General features: G+C 36.4%; 1 protein-coding gene across 6 annotated transcripts in view; it reads left to right on the forward strand.

The window, feature by feature from the left end:
- The window catches only part of LOC145686640 (organic cation transporter protein-like), a 192899-nt gene that overhangs the window by 164575 nt on the left and 15258 nt on the right, over positions 1–13066 (forward strand). For 5 of the 6 annotated variants that reach the window (XM_081760110.1, XM_081760109.1, XM_081760111.1 and 2 more), the window contains 2 exons: positions 2910–3094; positions 12066–12229. In XM_081760110.1, coding sequence (XP_081616236.1) covers positions 2910–3094; positions 12066–12229 — 349 coding nt within the window. The remainder of the gene's footprint in view (positions 1–2909; positions 3095–12065; positions 12230–13066) is intronic. The other variant, XM_081760114.1, reaches the window with a different exon arrangement.

Here is a 13066-nt window from a genome sequence, read left to right on the forward strand (position 1 = left end):
CTGTATATATATAACCACAATGCCTCAGTTCCTACATATACTCGCATATATTTTATATGCTACTTATCTTTAAGATAACTTAAAGAAACATACATCAATCTCGAATTCACGGAACTTTATATTTTACGATAATAGCTTGCTTTACTTCACAATTCAAAATTACGCGTCTAACTACAATGGCGTTTTACACAATTATATGTTATAAACATATCATTGACAACGAATACCATCACCATAGCAACGTAATAACAAAATATATATTGCTCAATCTACAAAAATTACTTATTTTTTTCTTTATTTTTTCTTTCTTTCTTTTATTTTATGGCTAATGCTTGTAAATATAACACTTCTGCCCTCATTACTATATTAGATATATAACAAGATATACAACGTACATACTCGTAACTATCTTTATTCTAAGTCGTAGAAATGCTCTGTGTACAACGATAGTCTACATCGTCAAAGTCCTGCAGATATATCTTCTCTTAGTGCTATTGTATCTCTTCCACTGTAAGATTATAATTTGATATCTGATTATCGTCTATTTTGCCAAATTGGATTGTATATGAGCAATCACTAGTAAGTGGTAGGTTCAGATATCTTTTGCGTAAATGTTAAACTCTCATTAATGTTACACAATTTAGCTGAAGGCTGCAAATCATTCACCTGAACTTATGTGAATTCTCTGGATTATTATAAATAATTTAAAACTAAACTGTCGTTCTCAAAATCTTCAAAAAATGGAGGGAAACATTGCTTTGTTACTTGGTAATCTGTAGGATTTGAAGATTGTCATTTTTCAGAAGTTGAATATGTAAGAAAAGTAATCTCAGAGAAAAATACAGATAGTTATCAAAATAATAGAAACACCTGGAGTTGGAAACACGTCAGATGTCTGGGTTGGAAACGATCAGGCGGCAACTACAATCCAGGCTGTTGGTTGTCGTGTGTTACGGCAAACTCCGTATTACGTGATGAGCAGTAGAACGGCAGTGTGCAGTGAACTGAGCAGACGGTAAAATGGATGACCTCTTTCACTTCTAAATAGGACAGTTTGTTGGTGCTGGGTTATGTGTTGCGAGTGTGATGGGTATGTCGCGAGGGACACTGTCTAAGACGATGACTGCCTACAAAACTCACGGCAAAACTACAGTGATGAAGATTAACAGTGGTTGGAAGAAAATTCTCAGTGACAGGTCCCACCGAACATAAACAGCCCTAGTATAACTTCCGATTTCTTCCACCACATGACACTACCAGTTGCCAAAGATGGGCGGAGTGCTCAGGACGTCTACGCCTTATGAGCAGTGAAGTGTTACAGTTTTCTTTGGTGGAAGGGCACACAGGCAGATATCCACAGGAAAGTGTAGCCAGTGTATGGGGACAAGTTTATCAGTGCAAAGTGTGCAAGGAGTTTGAAATGGACGAGAAAATGTGCAGGACAATATGAGCGATCGGGAGGACCTCGTTCCTTGCTGATACCGGACAACATTACGCGTGGTAACAAAATGGTAAAAGCAGATCGACCTGTTTGTCTGAAGGACATTGCCAGAGATCTTGACATCTCCTATTGTAGTGTTTAATTGCATTGTCCACGATTCGTTGAAATACCGCAAGGTGTCATGTCAATGGGTTTCTAAACTTTTTAATAATGTCGACTAAGCAAGCGAATGATCATGTCACTGAACTATTTTCAACGTTTACGTCGAGGAGGGCAATAGATTCCTCATTGTCACTGGTGACGAAATGTGGATGTGGATACTGCATTACACTCCGGAATCAAAACAGCAGAACATGGTGCGGAAACATCCCTATTCGCCAGTAACGAACACCACCATCGTTCGGTAAACTGGTACTCACAGTGTTTTGGAACAATCAGACTGGATTCGTACAGGATTTTTTTGCCAAGAGGTGAAAGCAACACAGAAGGCTACTTTCGCACTCTGTCATCTGTGAGCAGCCAATAGGAAAAGGCGTCAGTGTCTTTAAAATGTTGACAATGTGGTTTTCCTTCTTGACAACGCAAAACCGCACGCGGCGAACAAAATACTCGGGAAACTTCATTCCTAGAGGTGGGAGATTATAGAGCATCCTCCGTACAGTCCAGACAGGTTCCTAACAGGACAGAGGTTCACAAACGACATCGAAGTGCAGAACGTTGGTCATTATTTCCGTGATTATCGAGTCGGCTTCTACATAGCGGGTATCGAGTAATTTGTGTTACTTTAGGACAAGTGCATCAACGGATGTGGTGATTATGTAGAAAAACAGACAAAAGTGCGGATTATATATATAATATAATATAAAATCTCGTATATATACAGGGTGTCCCACATAAAACCCGTATGCCACACGCATGAGATTCAAGTACACTTTAACAACAACAATACGAGCTTGTCACAACATCTGACGCGCGAACACATTGCTGCATTTAACTTTCTGATAAAATGTAATGGAGCCAGCTTTCAAGACAGTGTTGTCATACCCACAAGCAATTTACCTAGAGATGATTAACCGATACGTGAGGCTTTATGTAGCACACCCTTTTTTGTTTGTTTGTAATCTGGTAATAAATCATAGGCGCACACTCTTTTCGATTTTCTCTTGTACTAAAGTTTTTGAGTGAGGAATGGAGGGTCGGGGAAAAGACAAAAATTCAAACTTCAATTTTCATGTTGTGTACAGTGTGACAAACCAAACTCTTTCACATGGTGTGCGCTGTGACACTGTTACTTGTTACAAATATACAAAATACAACTTAATTTTAACCTACTACTCGTAATAGAACTGAAATAGGCTATATTAAGATCAATTACATAATTTTCGATGAATTCTTGAGTACTTCTTTTTGGTAATGTCTTCCGTATGCATTATTATCTATTATCTTTATTTTTATTTTTATCTTTCAGAGTACACAACAACAGTCCTCATAGTTGCAATGATAAGTAAACTTTTTGTAACAGCTGAGTCCTCGACAATAATTCTTTACACAGCTGAATTATTCCCCACAGTCAACAGAAACACTGCCATAGGAGTATGTAATATTATAAGTCGATTTGGAGGAATGGCAGCTCCCTACATAGTTGATATACTGGTGAGTTCGTCGCTAGATTTTCAGTTATCTCGAAGTCGAGTTTGAAATTATAATAGAGTTTCCTTTCCATATTCTTTTCTTAAGCCTAAAGTGTATGAATGCATGTCTACGCTTAAAATACTTATATTCAAACACTGTAGTAGTTGAAGGATCTAAACTGATGCATGTTTAATGTTATTAAATTAAATTCAGAATTATTGTAAATATGTATTAATGTCGAAATTTTCAATGATAATCACACGTTCGTCAGTGGCTTATCGATTTAAACAAGCACACACTGCTGTTTGTGTCTTCCCAGGGTTTCCATTAAATAATTAAAAAACATTTCAGATATGGTTGTTTACCTGTAACATTCTGAAAACATGAACAGTACTGTAATGAACAATTTGTAGGAAACCGGCAAATGTAACTAATACTGGTTAAAAACAAACAAAAAAAATTGCTATGCAATTGAATTCCCGATAAATTATGGTTAAGGGCATGGTAAAGAATGATTTCAGAGGAGAGTCTAATAGAGGAAGAAAAATGAAATGAAATCTTTCAGTTTTACGTCCCACGGTTATACCGGCGAGGCTAAAGGAGACGGTGATGATGAGAAATGAATGCATTGGTGGAATGAAGAAAGTGGAAGAACCCCGAGAAAATCCACACACATGGTGTTTGTCCACCACAAAGTCTTGACGCGAGCTGGGATCAAAGTAGGAACCTCACACACCAGAGGTGAACGCTCTATCACTGAGTTCACTGTGGCCCCTCTTCAGAGGAAGAATTCAAGGTTAGAGCTTTATGAAAAAGACTCGTCAGAAATGTCAACTCCACATAAATGACAGAAAACAAGAAAGAAAGAAGAGTTGAAGCCTTATTAAGCAATTGGAAGGAAATATTAGTATACTTGAAGCTAATTATATTTCCTACAAACTACCCATCATGGTGTGGTTTATGTATTTTTTATTTATTTTTTTTTTTTTATTTTTGGAATGTTACACGTAAAGTTAACCATGCATGATATGATTTTTTATTATAATGGAAATCATGAGATTTGGTTGAAATAACAGTGTGTGTTTATGTAAGTAAACAAGTGAATTTCCTTTCACAGTGTGAGACTATGGTAGACTCCCAAATTGTGCCAAACTTGAAGTAGTGCATCTATAACTACTGGTTGCAATAGGTGAATAAGATCAAAGATAGAACCTGTTCCTCGGACGCTAAATTCACATCAAAGAGCCATTACTGGTTTACTCTTACTGTTATGGCTTATAAAGCTTAACATTTAAACCGGAAGTGGTAATTCATGTTCATTACTTCTGGTACTAATAAAGGAATAAAATCGGAGGTGAAACATTATTGCAGTACTAAATCCATAAAATCTTATCGCTGTCTATTTCCATTTCGTCCATTATGCGATCAGTGTTGCAACAGACAAATCGTATATTTTCACCACTCCTGGTTTCAACAGAAAGATAAAATTCGAGATAGAATTTATTCTTAGGACGTGAAAAACGCGCTTTTCGAAATATCTTAACATTTTCGCTCTATGAGAATACAGTGTTATTGTAAATGGTCTTCCCAATTTCATCGTTTAACTCACGTTTATTTTTTCACAATGACATGCAACTTATGTTAAATAAAAAAAGAAAGTTATTTTTATTTTTTTAATGTATATGTGTTATGTCCCGTGTCAAAGATGCTTCGTATGAGTGCGTTTTAAAATTCTGCACACATCAGTCCAATGTAACCAGCTCTTGAGTGCGTACTTGAAGTTAAGGTAAATTGTTAGGTATGGCTGGCTAATACACTTGGTTTCCAACATATCTTCACAAAAAGAAAGCGTACGGGAGGATATCTGGCGATCGGGGAACCAAGAAAGCAGAACCGGATCCTTACGAGTAGTTTGTCCTATCCATTGATTTGGTTACCTTCTGTTGAGTTGCCTCCTGATATCCCGATGTCAATATGGGGGTGCTCCGTCGTGCTGGAAAATAAAATTTCCCATGTCCTCTTCCTGCTGCGGAAGAAGCCATATCTGCAGCATGTAAAGGTAGGAAATTTCGTGTGTAGTATCCCCCTCGAAAACATAAGCCATACAGTATTTTACGAGTGACTGCACAAAACACATTCACCTTGAGGGGAATCACGAATATCTTCATAATTACGGGGATTTTCCAAAACCCAGATTCTCACATTTTGTTTGGTTTTCTCAAAAGATGGAAGGCACCTCATCACCAAATACAACTGGCTTAATGAAACCGTCTCTTTACATAAGATTTTGCATCACAGCACGGAACACAAGTCTCTTATCTTAGTCAGTAGGTTTAAGCGCCCGCAGCAGTTTCAGTCGTTATGGGTGAAATTTCAAACTTTTTCGCAGAGTTTTCCACACCTCAACTTCAATTCTTTGCTTGCACGAACCGTTATTTTTTGTGAGCTTCTGGCGAAAGGCGCCCGCACACAATCAACTGTTTCCTTATCAACTCCTGGCCGGCTTGTTGATTTCCTTTTGCAGATCCACCCACTTTCTTCAAATTGTGTGTACAACTTCCGAATTGAATGCCCGCTTGGCGGATCTAACCCGAACTTCGTCTTGAAACTTGGTTGAACATTAACTTCAGACGTTTACGTAAATTCGAATACACAAAATGATCTTCTGTCTTCGTTTCCTGCCATCTTGGTTTACTGTCGTCCTAGCGGTGGAATACGTAACTAAACATCAGCTTTGCTAGCCACTAAAACTTTGAGTTTTTATTTCATTTAACATAAGTTGCACGCAATTGGGAATAAAAAACGTGTGTTTTAAATTTTGAAATTAAGACGACAATTTACAGTAACTCCGTAAGTATTAAAACCGGAAGTGCTATCTGGTTCATGTTAGCTTTGCTTTACTTTAGTAACTTCACACAAGAAATAAACGTCTTAGAGCCAAAAAGTTTAGTTAGTTGACGAAATTGTTACACAAATATTATTTTTAACTTTAATTAAACTTGCTTTGTTCAGATATTTTTATTTCTTTTGTGAAGTTACGGAAGTACTAGTAAATTTCAAATATTTCCGGTTATGGCAGAGTGTTGCGGGTGGTGATGGTATGTTCCCTTGATTTCACTGAATCGATTTTAAACCATTTGTCGCTGTCTATTACCGTTCTTGTTTGATGGTGACCAATGTTGAAACCGGAAGTTTGATTTCTGCCACTCGCGGTTTGAATAGAAGATTAACGAAAAACGTATAACCTGTTATTGGAATGATGAACGGATTGCAAAAACAGCTTTTCGATATATTTTACCGTTTTTGCTCAATTATTATCAACGTTGAAACCGGAAATAGTTGACCTGTACCACTTCTGCTTTGAATAGAGGGTTAACGGAGAGGATGAAACATATTCATAGGATACTGAATCGATTACAAGGAACAGTTCTCAATATATCTTACCGTTTTTGTTCTGATACCTGTCGACAGACACAGACGGATGGACAATGCGTACTATAAGACTTCCGACACTTAACATAGCTGGAAGTAAAATAAGCCGATTGAAAATTTCGTCATTAATAAATCTGTTTTAATTCTATAGTATTTGGTAATTTATGAAGTAAGAAAATATTATTTAATTTTGGTTATTTGTTTTAAAGTTTTTTCAGGCCTTTTGTTGATGCCTATATAGTTAGAAGTAGAAATCTCTTTCCCCTTAAATATTTTAATTTTGAAATAAACTGGGCAGAACTCTGTATACTTTTCGGTCAATCTTTATACTAATGTATCAATCATAAGATACGAAAAAGAACTTCAAAATATGTTGATATGAAATAAATTAGCAACTCCTCATGTTTGATCATGGTTAATGCGTGACGTAGTCTCTTTGGCCAAATTCTTCTAAAACAAAGTCCGTCCCTAAAAATGCAAAATTCGAAAAGTATAGTGAAGACAAAATAAATCGAACATGAAATTCAGTAATTATTAATATTCGTATTTCTTGCATGTTGCGTTCATTTGGCTGAAATGTAGCTTATGAGATCCTATGTTTGGAGTTCTGGTGGGGCCACATCGTTGATCCAAGATCGCTAGGCAGTTGGGAAGCTACTTCAGAATAGAGGAATATGGGTCAAGGAAGCCAGAATTACTGGCAGTGGCAATCATTGCGGTAATTAAATGTTATCTATTATATATGAAAAATGAGATGAAATAACCATTCCTATATCACACTAATTCCCCTATAGATGCGAATTAAATCATACACAAAGAGGGAAAAATGCACGACTGGATTAGATACTGAACCAATATTTCCACGTACTCTGCTTATGTGCGAGATAGTACGCGATCCAGTACGGCATGACTGTAGTGGACGGACTTGGTTCCGTAGTGGTACGATAAGCCGGAAAAACGGGTATGGATCACGCACTTTTCACTCTGTGTATCACACATCATTTGGTTAAGTATATTTCATTTGGCCGACCCTGGACAGAAAAGACTCTGGTTTATTATTATCATGTTGAGTGAAATCAGAATTTTAGTATTGCAAGTATGAAAGAATAGACCTATTGCGAAAAGTTTGAAGAAATGCCCCAAGTTAAAATCTGAGTGTGTTATTAAGTTGAAAATGTCTTTATCTTGTTGCTATAAACGTACGTTAAAAGTCACGATAATATATTATGTTGGTACGAACGAAATATGCGCTTTGACGTCTGATAGGAATCTCACCTTAGCAACTCAAAACAGGGATGGGCTAAGGTAACGTGTCTAACATCACAAACTCTGTACACGTCCAGACGTTGTTGAACAGGTGCATAATGGAGAACACATAGTCGCAAGTGATTTTTCTCTGCGAATTCAAACTGAGACATTATTTATCAAGCAAGCAAGCAAGAAAAAAAAAGTGAATAAACGCACCATTCGTTGTTAACTTGACAAATTTCGCGCTCCGGTAACACAACATTGCAAAATGAGCTCCATTGGCATCAACCAACATCATGTTTGGATGAGAATTTCAGTTCCATTGCAAACGATGGCATACAAAACACTGTCGTTCGGCGGGTGCGCGGAGTGGGTAGAATGGAAAAAAAAAATGAATTAATGGGTGTCACATAAATTGAAACTGGCCAACAAAAATCACGGTCTGAAGAAGTACAACAGCTTTCTGAGTGTAAAGAATACCGGGGAAAGTTTCCTACATCAGATTATCACTTTAGATTTAAAATGGATGTGCTGTGACAATTTAAACGGTGCAACGTGAAATTGAGCGTTTACTCCATATCGTCACGAAATCCAGTCGTTGCCTGTGTGATGGAAAAATATGTGGTTAAAGACGGAGGCTATTTGATTTGCCACTGTTGTAGCTTTTATTTTTGTCGCTTTTGTAAATGACGCACCTAGATTGGACATTTAATTCGCACCAACATAACAGTTTTTGCACTATATCATCTAGTGGCAAAATTTCGTCAAGGGGAGGTTTCCAACACTCAATTTCATTTCCTTTTAGGAGAAATTTGATCACTAATCTTTGTTTGAAAAGCTTTCATCCATGGGTAGAACTGACGTACTCATATATATAATTTATATGAGTGCTTTTCAAGAGTTTATTTTATGGTTATAAAAGTATCCAGCCTGTGGATGTAAATTCAGAACTTCGGAAAGATAGACGAGATGGATGTTTGTAACACAAGATATACATGTCAATCAATCAAACAAACAAAAGATCTCAGTATCACTTAGTTAACAGAGAACTGCAATCTTCTTGTAATTTAGTGATCTTCCATCAGAATTACCTTATTATCTGTCAAGATTGTTTTCTCAGCTTTTGTTCCACCTGCGTTTAGTTATGATTCGAGTACCATGAGTTCGGCCCAGTTATATCCATGTTAAGAGTGCATTGTATTGAATCGACTTCGTGCATGTGCTTTTTCCTGTTTCTTTCTATTTGAATAACTGTACAATCAATTTCCTTAATTTGTTTGAGTCATTTGTGTTTATTCCATGTTGACATTTCTTTGCGGAAACTAGAAGCAGAGCGGAGAAAAAAATGGTATTTTGATGTTACAGCAATTTAATTTTATAGTATGTGTATGAGGTATTCCAGCTAGTAATGGCGAACTTAACATGTTGAGTTCGTCCTTACTGCCTGGAACGCCTCATATATACAGGTGGTTCATAAAATTTTGCAGGAAAGTATAACTTTGTATTTTGAAAACTATAACTCTGTATCTTAGAAATATAATTCAACAGTTTGTGTACTTTCAATAAGGTTCAAACTTTTTTTTTTTTTTTTTTTCCGCTTGTTTAGGTTCATTGCTAAAGCTCCAATTGTGCATCATTCACGTTCAAACATTGTTGCAAACGTTTTCTGAAACCAATAATTGCTTCCTAACGGTGCTTGCCCGGTATATTCAGAATCATATCACTTAACTTCCCTCTCAGGTCGTCCAGATTAGCTGGTCTTTATGCATATACCTTGGTTTTTACATGTTTCTATACCCAGTAATCACAAGGTTTCAAGCCTGGTGATCTTGCAGGCAAAGGTGTGAGTCCTCTTAGGCTAATCCATCTCTCCTGAAATTGTTCGTTTAGAAATTCCGAACCGTAAGGACAAAATATGGCGGTGGATTGGAACTGTGCACCACACCACACATTGAGTATGGGAAAACTCTGCGTGTGCATCTTGAACTCATACGAGTACAGATTTTCAGCACCCCAAATTCAGCAGTTGTGCCTGTTCACTTTTCCCGAAACATAAAACGTGGCCTTATTTGAAAACAATCTAAGACAGCACTATCATCTTGTAAACGTTAAGCTTTGATTCACAAAATTTCATTCTTATATCACAATCTTCGTCTATCAGATTGTGTACAAATTTTAACATTTAAGCCCCAACCTTTATCTTCTTGCGGTACGATACTGTATAGTGTCGACGTCGGTATTCCTAGTTCTAAGAATATTCGTGTAAGCAATTTCATTCCATGCTCTCCTGCATTGTCTCAATCATATCGTCACTTGTTCCTAACCTTTTACTGCAAAGCAAATCTAACACACTTCCCATAGTCTTGAACTTTTCATACTTTCTCTTGATACTTGTGTCTGCTGAGGTTGATTTCTCATACGTTGTTTGGAATTATCCCCGTTCCGAAACGAGATTTTAATTCCACAAATCACAGACCGATCGCTAAGCTTAGTTTTGGTCCATCTAATCTCTTAAATAGTTGTTACATCTAGCATATTACTTGTTCACTTCATCTAGTACTCGAAGCTGTCCTACTTTAATGATTATTCCATTTTACATTCCTATCCAAGTTCCTTTCTTCACTGTACTCTTCAAGTTTCCTGTAATAGTCCAACCCGTGAGACACAAAAGGGGATTATTTGATCTCCGAAACATTTTTCTACAGGGTGACTTTGGGTTTTGGAGCTACAGATTTTTAATATTTACGGTATGGAATTGTTAATCATACAGTGAATGTAGGACTGAACCGCAGTTGTACGCTGATCCCCAAATCTGAATGTAGGACTGCACCTGTGTCGGCTAGCCGTATCAGTAGGACTGGTATTCGGATACACTGCTCCTCCCCAATTGTACCATCTGTTTGACGCACTACAGCAGCGTGATGACAACATATGGATGGATAGTTGTTAACGTAACATTTTTTCTTTTATTAAATTCCATAGAAGAGTACTAGAAGAGTAGATTACCTGAAACATTGTACATAGTGTTACTTTAGCGCCTAAACGAGTTTATATATAAAGTAGAATATAAGAGAACTGTGTTGTAAACATAAGCAGTTTGAAGAACTGTCCTATAAACACACTAAAAATATTCACTTTACGCTTAGAGATTTATATATTCCACCTTGCGGATTTACGGTACAGTCATTAATCAAGTTTTCCATTCGCGCTTTGCTGCTGCACGGTCCACTAAACATCCTGATGAATGAAGCTTAACAACACTTTTAGTTACAGGATCGCAGGTTTTATACTCTGAATTCGAAGCATGAGTCCACTGATTAGCCGAGAATGTGAAGGAAATCGCGCCTAAAGCAGGTAAAGCTTCATCTGTTCTATCCTGTGATAGATAATATCCGTGGGTTTTTTCTCACTCAGTTTATTTCGCCGATTTCTTTCATAAATTTCTTCATTTAGCCTTTAGGGCATAATCGCGAAACGGTAAGCTTACAAGTCCCATTATATTTTCCAGTCAAACAAAAATAAGAACATGAGTGTGGTAAGCAACTTCGGCATATTTAATAATAATGTAACTTCTTAATTTTCATTTTAGGTTAGTCCATATTGATCTTGCAAACCATTTTATCGATAGGTCACATCATGTCAGGAGTAACACTTCACAAAGAGACAATAACCAGAAAATACTTAAATTCTATAACTTTTTTGATTTCATAATTTGTTTCCAGTAATGATAATGTATGTTGTTTATTATGTTACATTGCTTAACAGGATTCATAAGTTACTTGAGGGGCCTCATATGGGAAACCCTTGCAGCGTCTAATTTATACTTCAGTATCTAAAATTAATTTTGTATTAATTGAATTTATTAGTTACGCTAATATAAATGTGAATAATATTTTAATTACTTCATATAACAACATTCCAGATACGCTGTGAAAGAACTATTTTATATTTTATATTGAAAATTTGGAAGGAATTAATTCTAGAAGTAAATCCGCTAGGGCCTATATACAGTATTAAGTCCTATCTCAACATTATTAAGATGGAATTGAGAAGAAAATCCTATTTAGGACAGCCGGTCGCGAGATCAGAAGCCGAGACCTACCTATTACTACCCCGTCTGCATAATCTCATTCCCGAATTAAGAAATAACACTCCAAAAGCGCTATTACGTATTTTAAAAAAACGATGTTTGACATGAATTGAATCACTTGAAATTGCTAGTAAAGTGCGAGAAAATGCTCTGGTAACATGATTTGATTCTCTGTATGAAATAAAAGTGTTCGTGTGAATTGTTTCATTCTATTAATTCTAGGGTTTATATGGAAGACTGATTCCAAGTACAATATTTGGATCTTTCGCTCTGCTTGCTGCTTTATTATGCATGATATTGCCTGAAACTATGCATAATGTTCTGCCTGAGACGATTGAGGATGTTGAAAAGTCTGATGCGAAAGTTTCCGTGAAAAATGTTTGCAGGTTTGATATTTATATTTTGTTTAAATGGTGTGGGAAGTAAAAGAAGGCGTATAATTAACTAATACACTAAAATAATATTATTACTTTGATCGAATTGTTATTTATTAAATTTAGGAAAAATTGAAACTGGTGCACGATAAAAACTGGCGAAGTATTTATTTTTTTTTTTTTAGATATATATTATGTTTTGCAATCTTAGAATGTTAGTCTTATGCAAGTAAACGAACTATTTTAGATTTTGTTTACAGTAACAAAAAAATACCACTGCTATACGATGCAAACTTGCCCATTTTTGGTTTCCACTAAAATTGTCAAACTCAAGTTGGAGATGTGACAAGTTTTGATCGAATGACCCTGTAATCTTATGTTTTAAAACCCAGTGAATAAGGATGAGTGATAAATCTGAGTCAAAATACATGACATATTCAATCAGTATCAGAAAATTTTACTAAAATTACTGTGAAATAGAAAGATAAACATACACAAACGTATTTTGCTCCTATACTCATTGCATATTAGCCTTTAAGGGGCGAAGTATGTTCCACCATGTAACTCCCTTGGATTCTAAGCAACATTTTGAACTAAATGCAATATTCATAGTTATTTTCAAACACCAACAGAGCATTCCATAATTAATTTTGAGACGTGACATAGGAAGAAAATACGAGCGAGCCCGGGTTCGATTTCCGGCGGAGGAACCCCTCGGTCGAAAAAATGTAAAAAGCTTGCTCAGGCCAGCCACCCTGAATGAGGTTTTCCTGGGTTTTCCTCATTCATATCAGGCAAATGCCGGGGGGTACCTAACATATAGGCCCCACGCCGCTTCCTTCCCTCCAT

The sequence above is a fragment of the Thermobia domestica genome, chromosome 5 (assembly GCF_964235325.1).
Source record: "Thermobia domestica chromosome 5, izTheDome1.hap1.1, whole genome shotgun sequence".
Classification (NCBI taxonomy): domain Eukaryota; kingdom Metazoa; phylum Arthropoda; class Insecta; order Zygentoma; family Lepismatidae; genus Thermobia; species Thermobia domestica.